This window comes from Micropterus salmoides, unplaced genomic scaffold (assembly GCF_014851395.1).
Source record: "Micropterus salmoides isolate LMB-PRFRI ecotype aquatic unplaced genomic scaffold, ASM1485139v1 Ms_hic_scaffold_8, whole genome shotgun sequence".
NCBI classification, from domain to species: domain Eukaryota; kingdom Metazoa; phylum Chordata; class Actinopteri; order Centrarchiformes; family Centrarchidae; genus Micropterus; species Micropterus salmoides.
This window is the reverse complement of record NW_024044570.1, coordinates 22,378,464-22,402,155: the sequence shown is the minus strand read 5'-3', so window position 1 is coordinate 22,402,155 and position 23,692 is coordinate 22,378,464. Positions and strand designations below refer to the sequence as shown.

Below are 23,692 nucleotides of genomic sequence, written 5' to 3'. Positions count from 1 at the left end.
TTTTCTAACATTCTAGTGGGATTTTGGGATTCGCCACAGAAAGTTAATAAAGGAAAACAATAATATCCTTCCTTCACAACTTGACACTGGATCAGAAGCAGTAACCAGAGGTGAAAATGAAGGGCATTTGCTCAAGCACTATACTTAAACTTTAATATTTGTATTTTGGGCTACTCCTATGCAGTTTACCTCTACACAACAACCTTTTTTGCTAGAAATATTGCACTGTTTATTCCTCTATATATACCTGACAGATGTAATCCCTAGTTACCTTACACATTCACATTTTACAAGCATTATATATAAGATAATGAATATTGTGCATTTTTATAGATTCAATTACCCACAAGCATACACATTACTGTACTGACAATTGTAACAGCATTTTGCTGCTCTATACTCGGTAGTTTTTCCAGTAAAAGGACTTTTACCTGTAACTGTATTTTTACATTGTGGTACTACTGTTTTACTCAAACTGTATCATCCACCACTGTACAAGACACTTTATCTATTAAAAATGTTTTGATTTTGCCAATACGATACTTTGGATTATTTAGTGATCTGGGGCTTTTATTTTCATTATATATCATATGTTCTATGATATACTGTGTACTCTAATAACTGTTTTATTGTTGTACTTTTACCTTGTAATTACTGTTTTATTGTTGTACTCTTATTTTGTAAAGCACCTTTGTCAATCTTGATTGTTTAAAGTGTGCTATATAAATAAAGTTGACATTGACAATATGAAAACAGAAAACCGGCATTATGTTCCATGGTCAGAACTTTATTTTGACACTACAGACATCTGTAAAAGATCACCTACTTATAGTAGCTGTCCCCATAAATTTAATTAATTAATATGTTTTGGATGTTTTGGATTTTGCCAATATGATACCTTGTATTGCTGGTACACTTGACATGTTTGCTGATGTTGCTTTTCCATGTCAGGGTTAGACAGTTCAGTAAAATAGAACACAAAGGAACACATACATACAGTAAATATTTTGACAAAAAAAGATTTTGAATTGCTTCAGTAGCATCTTTTTTATTTTGTAAACATCATCATAAACAAAGTTCAGCATTAATACCAACAATCCATAATTATTAGATTGTTACTGATTCCAGACAAATTAATTGAAAAGTCATGCTCTACAGTTTTAACCATTTGTTGTATCTTATTTAACCCTTTTCAAGAAATGTCTTTCTTGCAACTTGGAATTTTCCTTATTTACCAATAACAAAGTACTCTTGCAGTCCAATCCAATACTGTACTATCTTTTACCAGTTATTTCAACACTTTGCTGACAAAGTGTCAAAGAAATGAAAAAGGAGCTTTTAAAGCACATCATAGCCAGTTTTATCAAATGCATGAGCATTTACCTACAGCACACCACTCATTTTCATTTCATTCCACTAATACCCGAACCATGTTAATGTTCCAAATGTTTTACAAAATGTTCTGGCGCTCCACACTTTGCTGTTCAGAAGCGCTCATGATCAGAGGTCCAACAGAAACCACAACCTTTGGCTCAGCGGTCTCCTGGTCCACAGCCTCCACATCTCTCTCTACAGACAGACATAAAAAGATGGTAAGATTTATGAGAATATTGCTACTGAATTCTACAGATATTAAATTCATCTCTTACTTTTTCTTGAGACTGAGCAATATGGTTCACAGGATTGGCGTGTTGTATCAGTGCAAACAGCTGTGCTGCAGTGAAGGTACACCTGAAGAAGGGAAACAGTGTTGGCAGAGCAATACAAAAATATTTTAGTTGCAGCAGTTTCTCAGTATAGCGCATATATTTATTACCTTTTCCTTCTGGGGTGCCATTGATTGGGGGTCCACAAAGGTAAACATTTTGAAAATAAAACGTCTGTAGTGAGTTGGGAAGTCAAGACCAGAGGACGGGCCGATTGGAACCAGTGAGGACAAGTAGTGATCATTGTAGTATGGACACCTGGATGAAAAATGATATCAAGACAACGACAATAAAGTCAAATTGAATTTTATTCCTAGTGAGCAGACCTGACAACAATGTACTTTCACAAACATCAAACATGTTGTAAATTGGTATTGATTACCCGTTTATCAGAATATCCCACTGGGGCAGACTGTGAGGGTTGGAGGTTGTGGTTGTCCAACAGCGACCAAGAGTCAGGACAAGTTTTGGATCTGTCTTTTCAGTGAGTTCAACCTCCACATACACAGGGTCCCTCAGTACTTTGGTCACAGGATAGTCTTCTGTTGTATAGAAAGAGCTATAGGCTGCATCCACTGTGAGAGTGGAGATACCAGTCAGTATGACAGCCACCGTTATGAAATCAACAACAAAGCAAGGCTGCCAAGCGGACACACACTTACCTTCATTACAACCCTTTGTATAGCATTGTCCGTTAGCCAACCTCAGTTGTACTGTGATGGGTCCCTGAGCAGCAACTGGTAGAGGAGGATCTAGTAATGGTACTTGTAGAACCAAAGTTTGAACAGAAGTGCCAATGTACCTACACTGGAAGATCAAACTAAACAGAGAAAACCAGCATTATGTTCCTTGGTCAGAACATTTTGACACTATAGATTTCTTTTAAATGATCACCTACTCATAGTGGCTGTCCCTGGTAATGGATCCAAGAGGCCCAACTCCTACTTCATATGAAGAGGACATCCTGTTCTCATAGATTATAACACCAGGTTCCTCCTACAAAAGGTAAAAAAATGGTGGCAAAAGTCTTTCAGAGTTACTTTTATTGGTTGAAAAGTAAAGGTCAAGCTCTTACCATAACAACAGAGCCACAGGCAGTAACAGGAAACTGGTAGATGGCAAATTGTGAATTAGAGTCAACATATGTACAGCCTTGACCTTGTCCCAAAAGTATGATTGAACTGAGGTCAAGGGTGGGCAGAGTTGCATCTCTGGCTACTACCACAATGAATTGGGCATCCTTAGTACACTGGACGGTCACTGTTGGCACAAAAACATGCATTGACATGTTGAATGGTTCAATATTACTGACCAAAGAGATCACAGATATTTGAGCAAATAATTTAGGGTTTACTTAGGATGTCTGTGAAGGTTCTCAGTCATCCAGGTCATAGTTATCCAAAGGTTAAGTCAAGGGCAACTGGACTCGGTTGAAGATACTAGAAGATGTTTCGTCCCTCATTCAAGAGACTTCTTCAGTTCTGAAATGACTAGTAGGGAAACTCAGCTATTTAAGGTGAAGATGCCAACGATGGTCGTTCTGATTTGACCATGGGTGGTTCTAATGACCATAACAACTGTCCTTACAACAGCCAGGAGCAATAACGAACCAGCAGTAACAACGATCCTGGCAAACAACCCCACAGAGGTTAAAATCTTCTACTATCTTCAACCAAGTCCAGTTGCCCTTGACTTTAACCTTCTTTGGATTTACTTTGGATACAGCTGTCCCATTAGCTAAATGCTAACAGCTGCATGCCAAGATTTTCATAATGACGGTTTAAACATGTTGTTTGTTTAGCATGTTAGCTAGCTAACATTTGGTAATTAACACCAATAAAAGTTCATCTAAAGTTGATGGGAATGACAGTTTTGAAGACATTGAACAAAATGAAATTGTAAGGCGATGCTGCTGCTAGAGGAAAAGTCGGAGGATCACCAAAGTCATTAGGATTCATACTCTGGGGATCTTTAATGTTTAAGCAAAAATCTTATGACAATCCAATATTTGTCAAGATATCAGTCAGTCATTATTGCCATTGACAGAGCCACAATGCTAGCGTGTTAATGATTACGGCAGATCCGGGCAAGTATTATGAACACATTATAGGACGTAGAATAAGAAGGGAAAAGCGTTGTATAAGCTTAACCTGACTACTGAATAATACTTTTGAACAAACAAAATTTTAGCAAAACCTTTTTTACCATAGGATTATTGTGATACTTTTACTAGTTAGTCATCTATTGATGACACAATGCAGCAGTGATGGAAAGTAACTAGGTAAATTTACTTAAATACTGTAATTTGGTACAATTTTGAGGTACTTTTAGTTTACCTCAGTATTTCCTTTTTCTGTTACTCTATACTTCTATAGCAGTACAATTAGACAGAGGGAAAATAACAGAGAGGGAAAAACTGTACTTTTTATTCTACTACATGTGTTTAATACAGCCTACACTTAAGAATTTATTGATCGCGAGGGGGAAAATCACAAGCTACCCAGCAGTACAAAGTTGTGCATAATATAAAATACAGCATTCTGAATAAGCAGTACTGTTAATTTTGGAACTTTATATTTTGATGCTAATTTTTTTTTGTACTTTTACTAAAGTAGCCTACAATTTTAAATTCAGTACTACTTGAGTGGAATTGCTACTTTAACTTAAGTATCTCCACCACTGCAATGTAGTGTTTACATTTACAACAAGAAAAGCAGCTAGAACAAAGATTGCTCTTTGGAGAACAATGACAGCCCTGTCGAAACTCACCTGCTTTTCCAAAGTAGCACTGTTGGCCATCAAAGCAGCAGCTAATTGCTTGACATGCAGCAGCAGTAGTGACATTTAAACCTCCACATGGGACTTTCTGGGCATCTCCCACATCACAAGTCTGTACATGTTGCGATGGAGTGATTGGCCCTTGAGGATATTGAGGAATCTTAGGTGGAACCTTTATTGATGGAGGAGGTTGGACCTGTGGCACTTGAGGATATCGAGGAACCTTATGTGGAACCTTTGGTGGTAGTAGAGGAGGTTGGACCTGTGGCACTTGAGGATATTGAGGAACCTTAGGTGGAACCTTTATTGATGGAGGAGGTTGGACACGTGGCACTTGAGGATATTGAAGAACCTTTGGTGGCCAAGGTGGTTGAACCTGTGGTGGAGAAGGATATTGAGGAACCCTTGGTGGTGAAGGATGTTGAACCTGTGGTGGAGAAGGATATTGAGGAACCCTTGGTGGTGAAGGCTGTTGAACCTGTGGTGGAGAAGGATATTGAGGAACCCTTGGTGGCGAAGGCTGTTGAACCTGTGGCGGAGAAGGATATTGAGGAACCCTTGGTGGCGAAGGCTGTTGAACCTGTGGTGGAGAAGGATATTGAGGAACCCTTGGTGGCGAAGGCTGTTGAACCTGTGGTGGAGTAGGATATTGGGGAACCTTTGGTGGCCAAGGAGGTTGAACCTGTGGTGGAGAAGGATATTGAGGAACCTTTGGTGGCGAAGGCTGTTGAACCTGTGGCGGAGTAGGATATTGAGGAACTTTTGGTGGCCAAGGAGGTTGAACCTGTTGCGGAGAAGGATATTGAGGAAACTCTGGTGGACCAGGAACTGGTGGTACCTTCTTCAGTGGTTGATATGATGCAGGAAATTTTAAGTCTTGAGCTTCTACCTTTGTCCCAACTAAGCAGCCTAGCAGTGTTAGTGCCACTAAAGAGGTAACACTGCAGCACGATGCCATGGTTAACAGCAGTTAGACCAGGACAGTCCCCAAATGTATTCTTATGTGTGCTGCCACATTTATATGTGACTAGACTTGAAGTTTTAAAAACCCACCTCTTGGGCCAAATAACCACCAATCACAACTTCCTGTCTTTTCAGTAGCCACTTAAAAGCTTCAGGGGTGTATTTTGTAATGTTTTCTTCTTTTTTTTTACATTATTCAGGTGGATGATTCGATAAGCCTTTTGGCTTGTTCACAAGATCAGTTGCATGGGTGGGACAAAGGGATGAAACACGTGTCTTATCATATCAGGTTACTGGTTTGGATGACAGCTTGACACTAAAGTATTTATTGACAAGTCCAACATTTGGGTCACAAAAACCTTACCCAAGGTCTTTGTGGCCTCAACCTTAATTTGTCACCAAATGTTTATTTTGCGGGCGACCCGGTTGCCCCGGCCTTTCTGTGTGGCGCTTGTACGTTCTCCCCATGTCTGCGTGGGTTATCTCCAGGTACTCTGGCTTCCTCCCACTGTCCAAAGACATGTAGCCTTGCAGATTGGTAACTCTAAATTGTCCTTAGGTGTGAGTGTGACTGGTTGTTTGCCTAGGTCAGGTCGCCAATCCATCACAGTATTGTCCAGGGAGGTCCACCTTTTGCCCGATGCCGTTGGCTCCAGCCCCCCGCAACCCTGTACGCAGGATAAGCGGTTGAGGATGGATGGATGTTTATTTTGCTAATGCAACAGGTCTTCAACAGTTTGGTTTAGTTAACAGTTTGTCTTACGCCTATGAGTAAACAGTCAAAAATTTAGGGACAAACCACAAGATAGTGAACACACACACCTTTGCAATTGTGTATGTGTTGTTATTTGCTACACTTCAATGTAACCCAGTAACTCTGCCTCTAATCAGCCACCTGTTTACTGGCTAACACTTATTATTTATTCACCATTCTCTATTTCAGTGCTGTTCATACTTGTCATATTGTAGAAACTGTATCCCAAATCCACCTACCTCAAGTCATTACTCCTGCACAAAATACTTATTAATACTTATTTATTCCAACATCCTTTGCACTATGCTTCATTGCACTGTGATGTGTTGTATGCATGTATATGTACCTGTATATCACATCCACCTCCGACATGTACATACTTCTGCATCCTTTGCACTCTGCTCACTGCACTATTTGTCAATTTGTCTATATTTTTTGTGTTCACAGTGTAGAATATTTGTTTTGTCTACACTGAAGTCTGTGTCTGATTTTAGTAGCCCGGCTTCTTTGTATGTGTAGACATACCTGGCAATAAAAGATGATTCTGATATATCTAAATCAAATAATAATTTTTTTAAATTTCATTTGAAACCCCTTTTGAAACAACAACTAGTCCAGCCCTACTTCTATTTACGAACAGCTTTAAGTGCAGGACCTTTACTTTGAATGTTTTTTCATTGTAGTGTTACCACTTTTACTTAAGTAAAAGAAAAAGATCTGAATATTATATCTTCCATTGTAGCCTCAAAACACCGCTGGAGGAAAGTACATTTAAATATGCCTACTGTACAATTTTGAGCTACTTGTACTTACAAATATTCCCATTTTCTGCTACTTTTTACTTTCACTCCTCTACCATTTAGAGGCAAATATTGTACTTTTTACTTCACTACATTTCTTTGAAACCTTTAGTTACCACATACTTTGCAGATCGGATTAATACAAAATATAATAAACAAACACATTATGATGTTTTAATGGATAAATATAAGATGTTATTGATCCCTTGGTGAAATTCACAAGCTATGGCCTACCCTGCAGGGTTTCCAACAGGCTAGGCCTTTTGGAAAAAAGAAGCCCCACCTTCTTCAGATGCAAGTGATGTAGCCTACATATTAATGCATCAGTAATTATAATTTAATATCATAGTATACAATAGCCTAACATAATGGGATATTCTACATAATGAGTACTTCTACTTGGCATATTTAATATATTTTGATGCTAATATTTTTGTACTTTTACTTAGGTAAGAGTTTGAATGCAGGACCTTTACTTGCGTAACAAAGTATTTATACACAGACTTCTTCCACCACTAAATAACAGCACAGTGTAGGTATCGGGTTTACGTTTGACTTTAGGGCAGGCTTTCCCTTTAAAGAGCTCAGCCAGAGTGGACTACATTTCCCACAATTTCACGCGGTCAGTAAGTCTCTAAGTGCGTCATCTTTCGAGCGGGGCACATCTGCGCCGCTTACTTGAGGAGATGAGCGGGTCAGACCAGCTGACATAAGAAGACCTTACAGTGAGGGTGTTTGTGGGTTTGGTTTTTACAGGCGGACATGTCATCCAAGCAGAGCTCAGACACGAACAGCCGGAGGAGGAGGCCGGCTGAAAACACCCAAGGTGAGCGACTCAAGCTCATATTTAGCTTGTAGTAATAAAAAAAACTTTATTTGTAACAAGGCGACGGTGTCTTTAACAGCACTTAACGTTATATTCTTATTTTAAATCTGTCAGTAGCACCCTGATATCGTTAGGCTATGTGAATGAAAAGAGAAAACTGGCAAAGTGTTGTAGACTACTGTTGCATATCGGCCAGTCACGTTGTATTGATTACGACGTGTCCCCCCTCTGTGTGTGTGTGTGTGTGTGTGTCCAGATGTCCATAACTGCACATATAAATATAAGTGAAATAGGGCATCTATTTAATTTAGTGCTGTTTGCTGCTATGAGACAACGTGTAACGTTAGCTGTCCAATCTAGCGCTGCAGATAATGCTTTACTAATACTTTATAGTAGTAATTAAAAAAACAGACCATCACAGTTTTCCAGAGTGACATCTCCAGACAGCTTGCTTTTTCCAACCCACAGTCCAAAACCCAAATATTATATATATAGAATTAAACAGAAAGCAACAAATCCTCTCATTGGATAAGACATGTTTTGATTAATCGATGATCAGAATAGTTCATTAATTAACTAATTGATTAATGGAATTATTGTTTCAGCCCTATAGTGCAGACTTGCTCCATCACTCGGTAACAGCAACAAATCTCATTCTAGGGTTTCAAAAACTTCCAAATCTGGAGGAGTAATATAGGCAAGTCATGAATAAGGTCGTGAATTATGTCCTGAATTGACTAATTTACTTTAATGAAGGCATATGCCCATCTTAATGTTGTGGATAATAAAGTAGTGAATTAAAGCAATGCTGCCAAACCTCCTCTGTCAGTGGTGCACAATCCCTAACACACACAAGTTTGCACGTATTTCTAAAACAGAAAGAGGAAACCAAACAAGACTCTACCTAAAGTGTGTGAAGGCTCTGTTTGAAAGGGGAAGTCACGATTTTTATACTGGCTTGTCCCATGATGTAGTGGTTTCATTCATTTGTCATGATGATGTCTTGCTAGAGACAAGCCTTGAAATGAGTTAATGAATGATCCTTTATTTAATTGCAGTGATGCTTCTGGTTTCCCTGTGGAACAAATACAACTGTTGTCAGAGGCAGTAATCAGTTGAAATATTGGGAGATGGATAGAAGCACTTTTTGCCCCTAAGAGCAGGTTTGTTTAAGTCAGTGTAGGCTACTGAATATGCCTCAAGACATGAACACACATATACACAACATCCTTGTGTGAGTACTGTGAAAAACTAATGGAGGGGATACTGAGGATCATGGGCTATTGTGAGCGCTATGCATGTGATGGCTGTGTGGCTGAAGTCTTAGAGTTTGGGTGTTTGGGAGGGTAATAATTTTGGAAGCTACAGTCCCCTCCAAAAGTATTGGAACGGTAAGACAAATTCCTTTGTTTTTGTTGTTCACTGAAGACATTTGGGTTTAAGATCAAAAGATGAGTATGAGACAAGAGTTCAGAAATTTAGCTCTCATTTGTGTTAAACAACTCAGGACATACCACTCTCTGTTTGAACCCACCCATTTTTCAAGTGAGCAAAATTATTGGAACATGTGACTGACAGATGTTTCTTGTTGCCCAGGTGTTGCCTTTTAGGTTGATTGTCCAAACATTAAATAACTCTGCATGAATAGTCTAAGTTTTCATCCTTGGGTCAAACCTATAAAGACTGCATTTCCTGTTAAAGAGGAAAAAACCAACATGAAGACCAGAGAGCTGTCTATGGGAGAAAAGCAAGCCATTGTCAAGCTGAGAAAAGAAGGAAAATCGACCAGAGCCATTGGACAAACATTGAGCATAGCAAGCACAACAATTTGGAATGTCTTGAAAAAGAAAGAAACTACTGGTGTACTGAGCAACAGACGTCGAACAGGTCGGCCAAGAAAAACAACAATAGTTGATGACAGAAATATCATGAGAGCTGTGAAGAAAACCACCAAAACATCAGTAAGTGACATCACCAACGACCTCCACAGTGCAGGGGTGAAGGTATCACAATCCACTGTTCGAAGAAGAATCAGAGAGCAGAAATATAGAGGCAACATCACAAGATGCAAACCACTCATCAGCAGTAAGAATCGGAAGGCCAGACTGAAATTTGCAAAGAAGTACAGAGATGAGCCGCAAAAGTTCTGAAACACAATCTTATGGACTGATGAAGATTAATCTCTACCAAAGTGATGGAAAGGCCAAAGTGTGGTGAAAGAAAGGAACTGCTTATGATCTGAAGCATACAAGCTCATCTGTGAAGCATGTTGGAGGTAATGTCATGGCTTAGGTGTGCATGGCTGCTTCTGGAACAGGCTCATTAATATTTATTGATGATGTAACTGATGATGGTAGCAGCAGAATGAATTCAGAAGTGTACAGAAACATTTTGTCTGCCATTTTATGGAAAAATGCATTGAAACTAATCGGGAGGAAGTTGATCATGCAGCAGGACAATGACCCAAAGCACACTGCCAACAAAACAGAGGACTTCATCAGGGGTCAGTTTGCCTTACCGTTCCAATACATTTGGAGGGGACTGTATGTGTGTGCGATGTAGGTTATTTTTCATTTGTGTCGCTATTGATGGAGGTGTGATTCTGGGCAGTACAATGGATGTTGGGAACGCCAGTAACTCTGGAAGGAAAGAACTGCAGTGCTGCAGATACAGTGTTTAGCTGACACAGACCAGCATCAACTCCTTTGAGGCCAAAATGAGACTTATTGGTGCCACCTTTATGTCAGTGTTAGAATATGGCGATCCTATATACATGCATGCATCCATTCAAAGCCATGTTGGATACTGTTTACTATGGAGCACTGAGTCATCACAAACTTTAGAGCCCTTAATCACCATTGCTGCTATTCTTTGTCTGCTTCCATCTTACTTACAAATCTACATCCAAGAGAAAAGTACAGGAAGAACTGTCTTCATTCACAGGATTTCTTACTAATACCGGCCCCTTAAGACAGACTGAATTGGGTAAAGGGGAAATTAAGTATGCTGCTCTCCCTGCCTGGAATCAGCGGCAAAATGTTTATGACCTTGTAACTGATTATTTAATCCCATCGTACATATATATTATGTTTATATGTTTTTATATCTGCAACCTTGTTAATTGTGCTGCTGCCTGTCTTGTGCAGGACACTGTTGAAAAAGAGATTTTTAATCTCAATGAGTTTTTTTTCTGGTTAAATAAAGGTATAATAGCAAAAGTCAATGGACGTGGATGTTGTACGCAAGACAAAGACTTGTTTGTTTTTAACTAGTTAAAGGTTCAGTGTGTAATATTTCTGAGGCTCTATTTACAGAAATGCAATATAAGATACACAAGATGTTTTCAGTGGTGTGTAAAGACCTTACATGATGAACCATTATGCTTTTATTACCTTAGAATGAGACATTTATATCTACATAACCGCGGGCACCCCCTGCTGCGGATGTCGCTGTATTTTGTCGCCATGTTTCTACCGTAGCCGTCAACGAACAAACAGCGCTAAGGAGCATGTTTCGTCATCACGGCGTTCTTCTTCTGCTTGTGTAATTCCGGTAGTGTAGACACCCGTCGCTACATTGAATACGTACAAAGAAGAAGAAGAGGGAATAATAATAATAATAACTAGAACTGCAAGCAGTTGTAAGCGGGGTCCAAGCCTCCTGGCGCAAGCCGCTCCCCCCTGGCCCAGCGGAGGGTGCGCGATTCGGTCCGGGCGACCTGCCGTCGTATCGCATAAGGTCCCCACGTTTGGTGTTGATGGGCCATTCCAAACAGAGGCAAAACGTCCTGCCTTTGAAAATGCCATAGGAATGTATGGGATTGAGTGAGAGATTTCAGCTTTGCTTTTAGTGCCACCTTTTGGCCGAATTGCACCAAAATTATCATGTGTGATCAGGGCCCCATGGGGAACAATTGCCCCAAATTTGATATCAATCGGAGTTGTGGTTGTGGAGATGTAAAATGCATGTAAGTCTATGGGATGTACGAAATTTTGCACAGCCCCTCAGGGTGGCATGCCACATAAGGTCCTCAAGTTTTGTGTTGATTGGCCTTTCCAAGCCTGAGATATATTATACTTGCTGTTTTTAGCAAATATTTGTTAGCTTGCAATTGGGACATATTTTGTGGCATTAAAATTCCCTCTACAAACTTTCTTCGGCTGGGTCCAGAGATGGTCTGTGCCAAGTTTTGTGTCTATCGGACTTGCGGCTTCGGAGGAGTTAATTAAAATAAGTTTTCCAGTTTTCGCGATTTCGCGAAATGAAAACGTCATCGCACAGAGGCGTGTCCTATACTATCGGAATCGGCAGCATCCCCCAAACACGAAGACGTAAGGTTTATGAATGTGCAATGTAGTGAGCCGTAGTTATCTTGCAAAATGTCCCATTGCTGAACAATTCGGCACTGGTTTCATGTCAATGTGATTTGTGGTTATAGAGGAAGAATTTAAAAAAAATCTTATTTAACTGCCCTGGCGTGGATATAAGGTTTTTAATTTCCGCCTTCGTAGGCGGGAGTTCCAAGGCTAAACGCGTTGACCTTGTTTATAGCGCTAGCGCCCCCTAGAGGAAGAAGTGTGCGGGTTTTTGCGCCTGAGTTACGTGCAGTGAACTGGACCTACCCCAGGAGTTTCGCGTCCCTAGCAGTTACCGTCTAGGCCGCAGTATGAGTTTTATGCACGGAAGAATAAAAAAATAATAAAAACGACAACGAAAACAACAGGGTTCCCAGCTCCGCTGGTACTGGGAACCGCGATGCTTTGCATTCAAAGAAGAGAAGTGACATTTGGACAACTGAAGGAGCACACGTGTTATTTAGCACGAGAGCCAGACAGAGTCGGGACAAACAGCAGAAATCACGGATTTTGTGGATTTTCCCAGATGTGGGACAGAAGTTTTCAAAGCGGTGCTGAAGTTGTTTGTTTTCTGCTGAACAGGTAATTAACTTTTTTGTCAGACTTTAGCGACGCAAATGAAAACTGTTGTTTGATAGCTTTCGCTATTAGCTGGCCATAATCACGAGAGAGCCATTTCCCCCCGTCAGTGGTCTGAAATATGGATTAATTTCATGGCGCCTACTTATTCTCCAGCCTGTGGTTTGGCTTTGCCGGTTACGAGACAATCAGCTGATCAGTAACGTTAATTGGCAATAAAACCGTAATGTTATCTTAGAGCATGGAAGCATCAGCCAGCTAAACCTACTGACTGGCAGAAAAACACTTATTGTTAGTTGGATTGGTTTATTCTCCAGCACTGTGCTTTGGCTTGTGGTGGATTCATTTCATGTAGTGACTCTCTCTCTCGCTCACTCTTTTTTTGGCTTTGTATGTTATGTTCGTGAGAATCAGCTGATCGCTAATTGGCAATGAAACGGCAGCTTCCAGCATCGGAGCTCAGATCAGCCAGCTAAACCTTTACTGCGCTGGTAGAACAAATATTTAGTTGGATTGTAATTTCATGTAGTTCTTCTCCAGCCTCTGTTATGGCTTTGTTACCTGGACAGAAATGCGCGGTTACCTTCGTGAGACAAACAGGTTGCTAATGAAACGGTAACAGCAGGGAAGCTCAGATCAGCAGCTAAACTTCACATTTTACTGCCCTGGTGGAAAACATGTATTTTTTTTTTTTTTACTGCTAATTGTGATATATAACAAGACCATGTGCCTATCAAGTGACCAGTAATGAATACATTCCGAATTTGCATTAAAAAAAATTATTGGATATTGCTTCCCACTGTGCACATTCACAATCCTCACCACTAGATGTCACTAAAACTTACACACTGAACCTTAAACTAGTCATTCAAAGCAGAATAAATTTGTGGTAATGTCATAAAACATGTCATGAGATGAAAACTTTAGGTACGCTGTACCTTAATCTTAAAGCTGCCTCAGTAAAATTCACACAATCATTTCAACAGTTGACTGTATGATTGAGCAACACACTCAAAACTCAAAGGTTCAGGCAAAATTTGGTCAGGTTATTAATACGTTAATAAGATACAAAAGTAATTGTCCATTCACTGCTGTGCCAAAACAGTACATTGAATGAAATTATAATTATAGTAGTTAAATAAAATTATTTTAATTACATGACCAAGGGTTAAGTATAATATTATTCTATATTATGCTAATCTCTGCACCGACATGGGACATGCTGGGAGGAGGCGGGTACATTTATTCATTTAGCTGACACTTTTATCCAAAGCGACTTACCAGAGCTATATATGTCAGAGGTTGCACGCCTCTGGAGCAACTAGGGGTTAAGTGTCTTGCTCAGGGATACATTGGTGGATGTGTCACGGTGTGGAATTGAAGCCGGGTCTCTCACACCAAAGGCATATGTCTTATCCATTGTTCCATCACCACCCCAAATACATGAGTTGCAGTCTCTCTGCAGGCCTTCTCAGACCGCTTGTATGGGTACATTGTCAGGCTCAGCCACAAATATTGTGATTATCTGGCCCATGGACAAATTGTACAGAAACTTTATGATTTGTGTTCTCAGTAGTTTCATTACTGTCTTTGTACTTTTCGAATAATTTTGTCATCACTGACAAATATTTCAGCTACTTACTTTGTGACAATATAAAACATCTTTTAGTTCTCTCTGTGAAATTATTTTCTCGTTTGGTGTTGCAGATCCCCCATGGGCGCATGAACCCCAGGCAGACCACAATCATGAACAGATTTATGACCGACTGTGTGGAGGTCCACAACCTAATTCAACAGACACGTGCACTCCATCTTCACATCACTCCTTATGTTCTGCACTGTGCACAACAAAATGCACGTCTGCACACGTATGTGAGTACTGGGTACCAAGTTATTTAGATTTTTTTAAATAGCAATATTAATGTGTTTTCAAACATTTATTTGTCATCTTGTTGGTTGTCATTTTAGGCCCGATCCATCATGCCTATGATGACAGCTGGGTGGAGATCCAAAGCAAGAGAACCATCAGAGCAGAGAACGAAGTGGAGGCCAACAGACTGGTCAATAATTACAGGGTAAGAAATCTGAGGGCTCCCTGCGCGAGTCACAAGTGGTTTGAGCTGTAGCGGAGCGAGTGGGGTGGGGGTGCGTCTGTGTCTTCTGCAGAGAGGAGCCCTTACCACTGCCAAGAGGTTCTCCTCTCATGCAGCAAACAGTGCGAGAGTGGACACAGTGGCCTATTGGTACTGCCGTTGACTCCACCCCCTTTAGTACCCCCCCTTGAGCCCACACCACAAAGCTATCATTCCAACTCTGGTGCAGACCAGACAATTGCAGTGAGACTGCAGACTCTGGTGCTTGTTATGTGAAAGCAAACAAAGCAACCACAGCATTTTATGAAATGTGATATTTGATTTTAACATAATTTCAAAAGCTAAATTATTAATAAATCCATCTGCTGATCATGAAATCTCTTCAGGAAGCAATTGACCCGTGCAAGCCAAGTATATATTTATGTAAATCATTTGGTAACCATGTATGTACTTCCCTGATTAATAGGTCAACAGCTGTTAAAAAAGCTGTGCTTAAACTCTGTGTAATTTGTCAGTCCAATAAGTCCATTAAAAAGTTTGTAACAGGGATCCCACAGTAATAAGCCCCGTATCATTACTGTACAAGAATCCTACTCTTCGTCATTTATCATAACATGCGGTAATAATATTTATAATAATATATAATTCTTCATGACACAAAATATAGTATACATCAGAAGCATTAAACTTACACATACACCTCTGTCAGTCCGTGGAATTTGATTTCCCCATGTGGGTCCTGATGATGCAGGATGACAATCGCCAACTGTCCAATCAAAGAGTTACCTGTTAGTCTGTATAACTTCACCTTTACTCCTCTTGGGATGTTGGTAAAAAGTCAGTATGAACATGAAGCCAACACTAATACGCAACACTATAATTTCCCCCCTTGGTCTGCACCAGATGAACCAAACCACAGGTGTGAGAGCAGCTGGCAGCCTGTCTGTCCCTTGCTGTTTTTCGTAACAATAAAAGTGTAAACAAGACGTCCTCGCCCCGTTTGCAATGAGCTATCAGCTGCGCGCCTGTGTTTGAATGCAACACAGCTGGCAGGACGATTCATTCCTCAAACTGCATGTGTGTCTGTTTGTGTCAGTTTGGTTTTAGAAAATGGAAGAGCCATGTGACAGAGCGTCCGTTTGAAGACAGGTCAGAGGTTGTGAAAGAGCTCTACTCTGAACTGAACGTCATTAAACCACATTCAGGTACAAGTTATTGTGCTCGTAATTAAGGTTTAATACAACATGGGCCTTTATGTCATAGATGTGGCCATTGTTTGTTTTTGTTATGATAACTCTGTACTTAACTTACTGTAAAGTAATTACTGAGATCCGGGAACACAACAACATACTGTAGGTGAGCGATGAGACGATCATAGAGGCTGTAAACAAGCCAGCAGTTCTCCAACGTTACTAATGACTTTATTTGGTGGTAAACAAGAGAGGTACAAAATGTCAAGAGTAATCCCTCATCGATCAGAAAAACTGCGGACAACCAATCCACACATGATGGGTCTAAGTTGAGACAAGAAGTCAGTCTGTTAACTGTGATCGACGATTGCAAAAGATAGTCTGGGTAATCATTTTACCAAGTTTACATTTGTTTTCTCTTTCAAGTAAGTTTGGGTAACCTGGTTCTTTGTCTCACCATCTAACTGTCTGACTTGTTTTTAGAGATGCCACTGTGCTCCCAGATCTCAGCAATTACCTTGATGACATCAATGTTATTAATTGTCAGCCTTTCACTAATGATTTTGTCTTCTCTGGTTTCAGGTCATCTCATTACATGTGGAAATGTAGTGTATGTGTTTCTCTTCAGTTGGTGGGTCTCTTTGGCATATTTCCTGGTCGGCATACTTATGTTCATCACTATCATTGGTGCACCGTACGGTGGGTGAGCCAGTCAACAGAGATCAATCGATAATGTTTATTATTGATCAGATGTTGTCCTCATTAATTTTGTCTCTCACTGTTCAGGAAAGCTTTGCTGGAAGTTGTCCTGCTACTTCCTGTGGCCATTTGGCAAGTCAATCCACGAGGTACTGTTTGGGTTCATTTCATGTGTAGGATTTTCCTCCAGTTGTTTCTTTTCCTTTTTCTACTACCTGAAATGAGGAAGTTGCACACTGAATCGTGCCATTTCCTCTTAGTCTCTCACTGACTTGTGGTCTTGAAAGTAGAGCGTTGCAGAATAACATTGTTAAGTCTGCAACACTACACAGTATGTTTGCTTGTCACTGCAACACACTGGTGATGATAGAGTTCAGATCATTTAAACAAACTCCCACCAGTATTCTTTGGGTCTTTTTTTTATTTTAAGTTAGGGATTAAAGAGGAGGAAAATTGGGAATAGTAAGGTATTTAAAAGTTTACATGTACATCTGAGTTGGTTTGATATTAATACAAGTGACTCATTTGTTACATCACAAGGTGCAGAAGAATCCCCACAGAATCACTCAGTGATGGAGGACAGACCTATGAGTACATTGTATAGCCTTTTTAGTAAATTATTTAGATTTGCCCTAAGTGGTGGAAGAAGTATTCAATTCAGACCGTGAAAATATTAACACCATACTGTGAAAATACAAGTAAAATCCCTGCACTCAAAACCTTATTCAAGTAAAATTACTATCTGCTAAATTTACTTAAAGTATCAAAAGTAAAAGTACTCACTCTGCAGTAAAATGGTCCCTTTCAGCATTTACTATGATGTTTCTGGAATAATGTTACTTCTGTGTTTGTGGCATTTTACTGCTAACATTTATAAAGGTTGTACTTTCAATTACTTTATATACAGTTGGGTAGTTGGGTCTACAGCAATGCATCATATTCTATACGATCATCATATGTTTGTAGAAGTGCTGTCCTGTGAGAAGAACAAATCTCTAAAAAAGTCAACTTGTCATGCCAATAGCCCTGTTTCCAGCTAACCCAAAGGTGTTTTAAAGGTTAAGTGTGTAAGATTTAGCGGCATCTAGCCGTGACGTTGTCTAGTCTACTGCTCCCCTCAGCCCCCTTTTTAAGAGTGTAGGATAGCTAGGGTGGCTGATAAATGACAAAAGTGTTGTCATCTGAGATGTAGATAGAAATGGCTTATTCTAAGGTAATACAAACATAACGGTTCAATATATAAGGTCTTTATACACCACTGAAAACATAGTAATGGAAATTATATTGCATTTTTGTCAATAGATCCTCACAATATTACACACAGGACCTTCAAAGAGTGTATTTAGCTCAATAAATATCATAATTTTCTCAACCCATAAATTAAGATCAGACAAATTCAAAATCACCAAATTTGGAGCTTTTGACTTGACAGTAAGAGTGTGAAAAATTGTAATCTGAAAAGGAACTTTCTTAAGTACTGAATGTACTCTACTGTAATTCCACCACTGTCAGCTCTGTTGTTTCTCAGTTGTTTCTGTTTTAAGAATGGGACTACAATTTGTGTAAACTACACGTTACAAGTTACAAGAGTGCTGTAACACTAAGGCAGAATATAGAATAGAATAGAATTTAGTAGGTGTCAGGTGTAAATTTGTTAATGCCTCGTCCTATTCTGCAAACTTGTGGCCTTCCCCAAGGTTCAATCTTAGGGCCTCTTTAGCCTGTATAGGCTCCCACTTGGCGATATAAACGGACATATCATTGTTACACAGATGATACACAACCAAATGTCCCTGATGATGTTGTGTTGCTCAAATTCTGACTTGCTGGGATTATATGTTAGACGTCAACAAAGTGATCAACCAGGTTTTCTCTTTGATTCTCTTCCTATGGAATTAACAAAATTTTAAATATTAGCTGTGGCATACATAAAAGTCAAAATGGAGCAGCCCACATTTCTGAACATCAACACAGACACAGGCTACTTATTTCAGTTTACAAAGTCAGACTTTCAGCATCTCAGCAGAGATTTAGCATTCACAGTAATGACCACTCTAAACTTTGAAATAACCATCAATTCATATTCTACCCTTGAAATCTTTTTCTTTGAACTAATCTAGTTTCTTTAGAGCTATGTTCTGTTTCTCTTACAGTTTATTTTACTCTCTATTATTTGATCTCTTTCTTTTGTTTGATTTTCTTTTATTGTGTAATTTTGACAACACATTTGGTAATTGGTTAATCATTTAAGTTATCTGTCAAGTAAAAATATCCATAGCCTGCAGTCTCTCAAAAGTAAAGATTTGCTTTTCTGTTTTAAAACACTATAAATGGGATATCTTTGGTTTTGGCCTGTTGGTCAGATACAACACGTAGTATGAAGTCTCTGGGAAATAGCGGTGGGTATTTTTTTGCATTTTCTGAAATGTTATACACAAAACAATGAATTATTTGAAACAATATTTGATAGGTCAAAACAGTTTCAGCCTTGATTGTGATTACATGAGATTAAATGTAAAGGTGGTGCTCCAGTGAGCCAGGACTAACACTTTCCTCTGGTTGTGTTTCTCCAGATTGGAAATACATTGAGGAGATGTTGTGAGCAAGCACCAGACTGTGAGTGTAACACAGAGGGGATGGAAGATAACTCGCCAGTTCTGCTGCCTTCGCCAACAGAGGTGCCAATCCCAGAATTGCCAGGAAGACCTCTGCGCACTCCCTACTGGGTAACCTTCCACACCTAAAATATACGTATAGACAATACATGATGTATACACTGTATGTATAAATGACTGAATCACTTCTCGGAGTGTTCAACTTGTTGTGTAGTATCGTTTCTCCACCTACGTGTGGCTGCTGCTGGGATATCCCCCTTTGGTGGTTATCCACTCCCTGGCCTGCTTCTTCTCCTGGATCCTGGTCTTCACCATTCCTGTGTCCAAGATGAACGCACGGACCCTGGGTGTCATTCTTCTCTTGGCTCCTGAGGATGTCTCGGTCTCCACCTGCTCACAGAAGAAAGCAAGAGAGAGATTTAATTATTTACAGCACAGGATTATTCAGTGTCACTTTTATACTCATGCATCTGTTTATTTGTTTTTTGCTTGACCCTTAGCATCAAGGCTATGAGACCAGAGCACTGCTGTGCTGCTACCACGCTGTAAACTGGTACTACTACAAGTACACTGTTGATGGGATCAATGTGTTCGCTGTCAGTATCCTTTACTAGTATGTGTGAAGTGTTTGTGTCTGTGTGTCAGAAAACGGTTACCATCTTTGACCCCCATCGCAGACCTCCTCCCCCTTGTAATAGTTGCCATGGTAATCGGATATATTGACAGAGAAAACCAGTATGCTAGCTCTGAGGTCAAGTTCGCCATAGCCATCGGCTCCATCATACCTCTGTCTTATTATATTGGTATGGGCATTGCAAGGTGAGCTGTGTTCGTAACCTTAAAACACACCTGGAAAGTGCCTTTACATGAAATAAACTACATTTAATTTGATGTTGCCCTTTACATCTATTGTCTCAAAAATGTAAAAAGAGTTACAGACTTTCATGCACAGTGCTTCTGATGTTAATTGTCATTCATGTTTGGCACTTGCAGTATCTCGGCCCAGTGTAACTTTGCCGTGGGTGCAGTGGTGAACGCCACGTTCGGCTCCATCACAGAGTTGACCTTTTACATCACAGCCCTGCTCAAAGGTCACCAGGCCGCAAACCCGTGTCTGCAGGAAGTCGTTAAAGCAGCACTGACTGGCACGCTGCTCGGATGCATCCTTTTCATCCCTGTGAGCCAACATTACAATGGAGACAAAAAGTCATGTCAAATACACAACACTAATACAGGATGTGCAGTATGAATGAGGCTCCTTTCTTTGAATTTTTCCCAGGGCATCTGCATGATAATCGGAGGGCTGAGACACAGCGAGCAAACATTCAACAGTCGCTCTACAGGAGTGAGCTCTGCGTTGCTTTTCATCTCTGTAGGAGGCAAGTAAACCAATACATATGTACTTTATGCCATCCCCCAGCTACGTATATATTCTTGGAAGTGTCAGACATACAGTAGGTGGAGATAATAACAAAACTTCCTGTTTTCTAGCAGTATTTTTAGATGCGAACCACCTCACAAACTTAGATCGTTCACATATAGTTAGTTAAATGTTACAGCTATATGTCTTGTCTTTTTTTAGCAGCTGTAGCAGCTACAGAACCAGCTGTGTTTGTTACACACTATTTCTGTCTGCCAAAACTGAAATCAACTGCAATATAAAAGCATTACCCAAATGTTATACACTGACTCATCCCCCTGACCATGGCAGGTGTGTTTGCCCCCACAATGTTCTCCAAGACTTACGGAAATCTGGTGTGCGATGCCTGCACCAACTCGACTGGAGGAAACAGCAGCGGGCCGTTTGTCTGCCACAACTGCCACTACGATCTGGTCAGCGTCATTAGCCAGGAGAAAACCAAACCTTTCAGTCTCACATTGTAAAACGACTCACATACACTGTAAAATGTATAATGTGTTTTTTGTTTTTCAACAGAACAACGGTACATTGTTCCACAACCATGTTGAGTAAGAAATTATATATTTATTTTATTTATATACTGACCTTACTGTTTTTTTTAGCATGTTTTAGCCCATGATGATAGGGGTGCACTTTCCAGGGAGCCATTTTAGTTACATTCAGTACAATATAAAAATCACTTGCAGAAACTGGATAGAAAATAATTATCCATTGATGGAAACAAACCTGTTTTTTTTTTTCTCCCTGTGATGTGAGCAGACGCTCTTTTGACAACTGTTCTTGTTGGTGCATGTAGTGGCACTCTGACATTTGAGTGTCAAGAGTTAACTTTACTCTCTCTACAAAATGTCCAGGTTTGCCTGATTTGTCTACTTATTTTAAGAATAAGATTTGGGGAGCTGAATGAGCCAACAAGGAGTTTAACACATTTCTCTTTAAGTTGATTTGCATTCTAGTGAAACAAATGCAGGCCAGAGGCAAAAAAGCTAAAACCTGTCAAGTCACCATATAGTCTTTTGAGTTTCTGATTCAGTATGCCGTTATACCTTCTTTATTTTTCTGCCCTGTTATTTATTGTGTGTTCTTGTCATCAGGCCACTGGTGTACGCAGTATCTACCCTTTTGCCAGTTGCCTACATAATTGGCCTGATATTCACACTGAAGACGCACTCCCACATTTATGACATTCATGTTGGACAAGGACAGGGTATGAGTCTCTCGCTCATGAATCAATAGCTAATACAAAACTGTACCTTGCGTTATTACACTACAATACAGAGAACAGTGAGGGCACAGTTGTCTGAAGGTAACATGCCACACCATATTTTCTTTGTTTGTCTGTGCAGTGTCTGGCCACCACGGAGCAGTAGTCCACTGGTCATGGTGGAGGTCTCTGGTTATCCTCATAATGGCCACTGTGCTCACATCCGCTTGTGCCGATCTCGTCACAGAGCACATCCAGCCCATACTAAGTCAGCCTAACATCTCTCAGGTCGGGATATTCATCCGAGCGTGCTCAGGCAGTTTATTTTTATTGGCTTGTTATCTGTGGCTCTGCTGACGTTGGTCTCTCTATCTCCAGTATTTCATTGGAGTGACAGTTCTCGCTATGGTTCCTGAGATCCCAGAGATTGTTAATGGGATCCAGTTTGCACTCCAAAACAACATCAGTCTCAGGTAAATCCTGTGTTGATCAAAAAGGTTCATCAGAATTTAAAAAGTGATATCTGTAGCTAAATTATGTATTTTTTCAGCTTGGAGGTGGGAATCTGTATTGCTGTTCAGGTCTGCATGCTACAGATTCCAATTCTGGTCTTATTTAATGCCTTTTATGTAAGACACCCTTTTGACTTATAGATTGAAATATATACCTACTGTTTGGGGTTTTGTAGTTTCTGTAATCTATCACTGTTTGTTTTCGAAAGGATGTGGGATTTGTGCTGTTATTCAGTGATCTGCACCTGTGGGCCAGCATCTTCAGTGTGATTCTTGTGAACTACATCTTCATGGATGGAAAGTCTGATTATTTTCAGGGTGAGAGGGTTTTAAGATTTTTACACTGTATTAAGAGAGTGAACACCCTTTACTGGAAAATATGTGCATTTGAACAATAGAAAGGAATTCATTTTCAAATGGTATTATTATTATTTAAAAACACCCTGAAACAAATGTTTTTCTACCCTCAGGTACAGCTCTGGTGATTGTCTACCTTATTCTACTGGCTCTGTATTACTTTGCTCCGTCTCCAGCAGGCTGCTGACCGTGGGACTGAGACTTTTCAGCTCCCCTGAAGTTAGACCTTTTTGAGAGGACTCCAAGTGTGCAAATTCAGTACCACTCCTTGTTGATGAGATTTTATCATTACAGTGTTACGATCATGTGTGAACCCTGATATGGGCCATTAACTTAAATATTTTGTGTATTTTGTTTTGATTAGGCTGAATCCTAAATTATACAAATGACAAAACTGAACATTTTAATCTCAGGAAGGAACTTGTTTTGACCAAACATTAACTCCTATAACTGAAAAATGTACAGTTTGTAAACTAACAGTGTGTCCTTAAACTTATACTGCTTTTCTTTCACATTTCCAAAAAACTAAATTTTTACAATATAAATCTGATGTTATAAATTGAACTATCTGCACTGTCTAAGGTACTGTTGTGATATTTTGTATGCTTTTTAACTCCGAAATGTTAAAATGATACCTGTCTTAGAATAAATGATATAAGTAACATTATTTAACACTGGCACCCTACAGTTGTAAAAAAGTGGCATTGCTGACTGAACAATAATATCTGCAAATACAAGATTTTGAAAAACTGGCTGCCTGTGTTTATTGTTTGTACAGACAGGGATTATAAAACATAATTTACATTACAGCAAAACCTGCCTTTGAGGAGACATTCACCTT

General features: G+C 39.8%; 2 protein-coding genes across 2 annotated transcripts; one reads left to right on the top strand and one right to left on the bottom strand.

The window, feature by feature from the left end:
* Positions 1 to 766: 766 nt before the first annotated feature.
* LOC119893699 (zona pellucida sperm-binding protein 4-like) lies at positions 767 to 5,485 on the bottom strand. The gene is made up of 8 exons (XM_038706020.1): positions 4,476 to 5,485; positions 2,782 to 2,966; positions 2,605 to 2,702; positions 2,369 to 2,526; positions 2,089 to 2,281; positions 1,817 to 1,964; positions 1,650 to 1,731; positions 767 to 1,569 (listed from the first exon to the last, which is right to left on the bottom strand). The coding sequence occupies exons 1-8, from the start codon at positions 5,440 to 5,442 to the stop codon at positions 1,451 to 1,453; spliced, it is 1,950 nt and encodes a 649-aa protein (XP_038561948.1). The 5' UTR covers positions 5,443 to 5,485; the 3' UTR covers positions 767 to 1,450.
* Positions 5,486 to 7,619: 2,134 nt separating this feature from the next.
* Positions 7,620 to 23,603, top strand: LOC119894386 (low affinity vacuolar monovalent cation/H(+) antiporter-like). The gene is made up of 20 exons (XM_038707098.1): positions 7,620 to 7,827; positions 14,469 to 14,633; positions 14,730 to 14,836; positions 15,951 to 16,059; positions 16,627 to 16,743; positions 16,831 to 16,892; positions 19,317 to 19,469; positions 19,573 to 19,764; positions 19,859 to 19,958; positions 20,036 to 20,177; positions 20,352 to 20,535; positions 20,638 to 20,737; positions 21,070 to 21,191; positions 21,295 to 21,326; positions 21,873 to 21,985; positions 22,125 to 22,270; positions 22,361 to 22,455; positions 22,533 to 22,611; positions 22,704 to 22,812; positions 22,965 to 23,603. The coding sequence occupies exons 1-20, from the start codon at positions 7,764 to 7,766 to the stop codon at positions 23,036 to 23,038; spliced, it is 2,265 nt and encodes a 754-aa protein (XP_038563026.1). The 5' UTR covers positions 7,620 to 7,763; the 3' UTR covers positions 23,039 to 23,603.
* Positions 23,604 to 23,692: the final 89 nt, after the last annotated feature.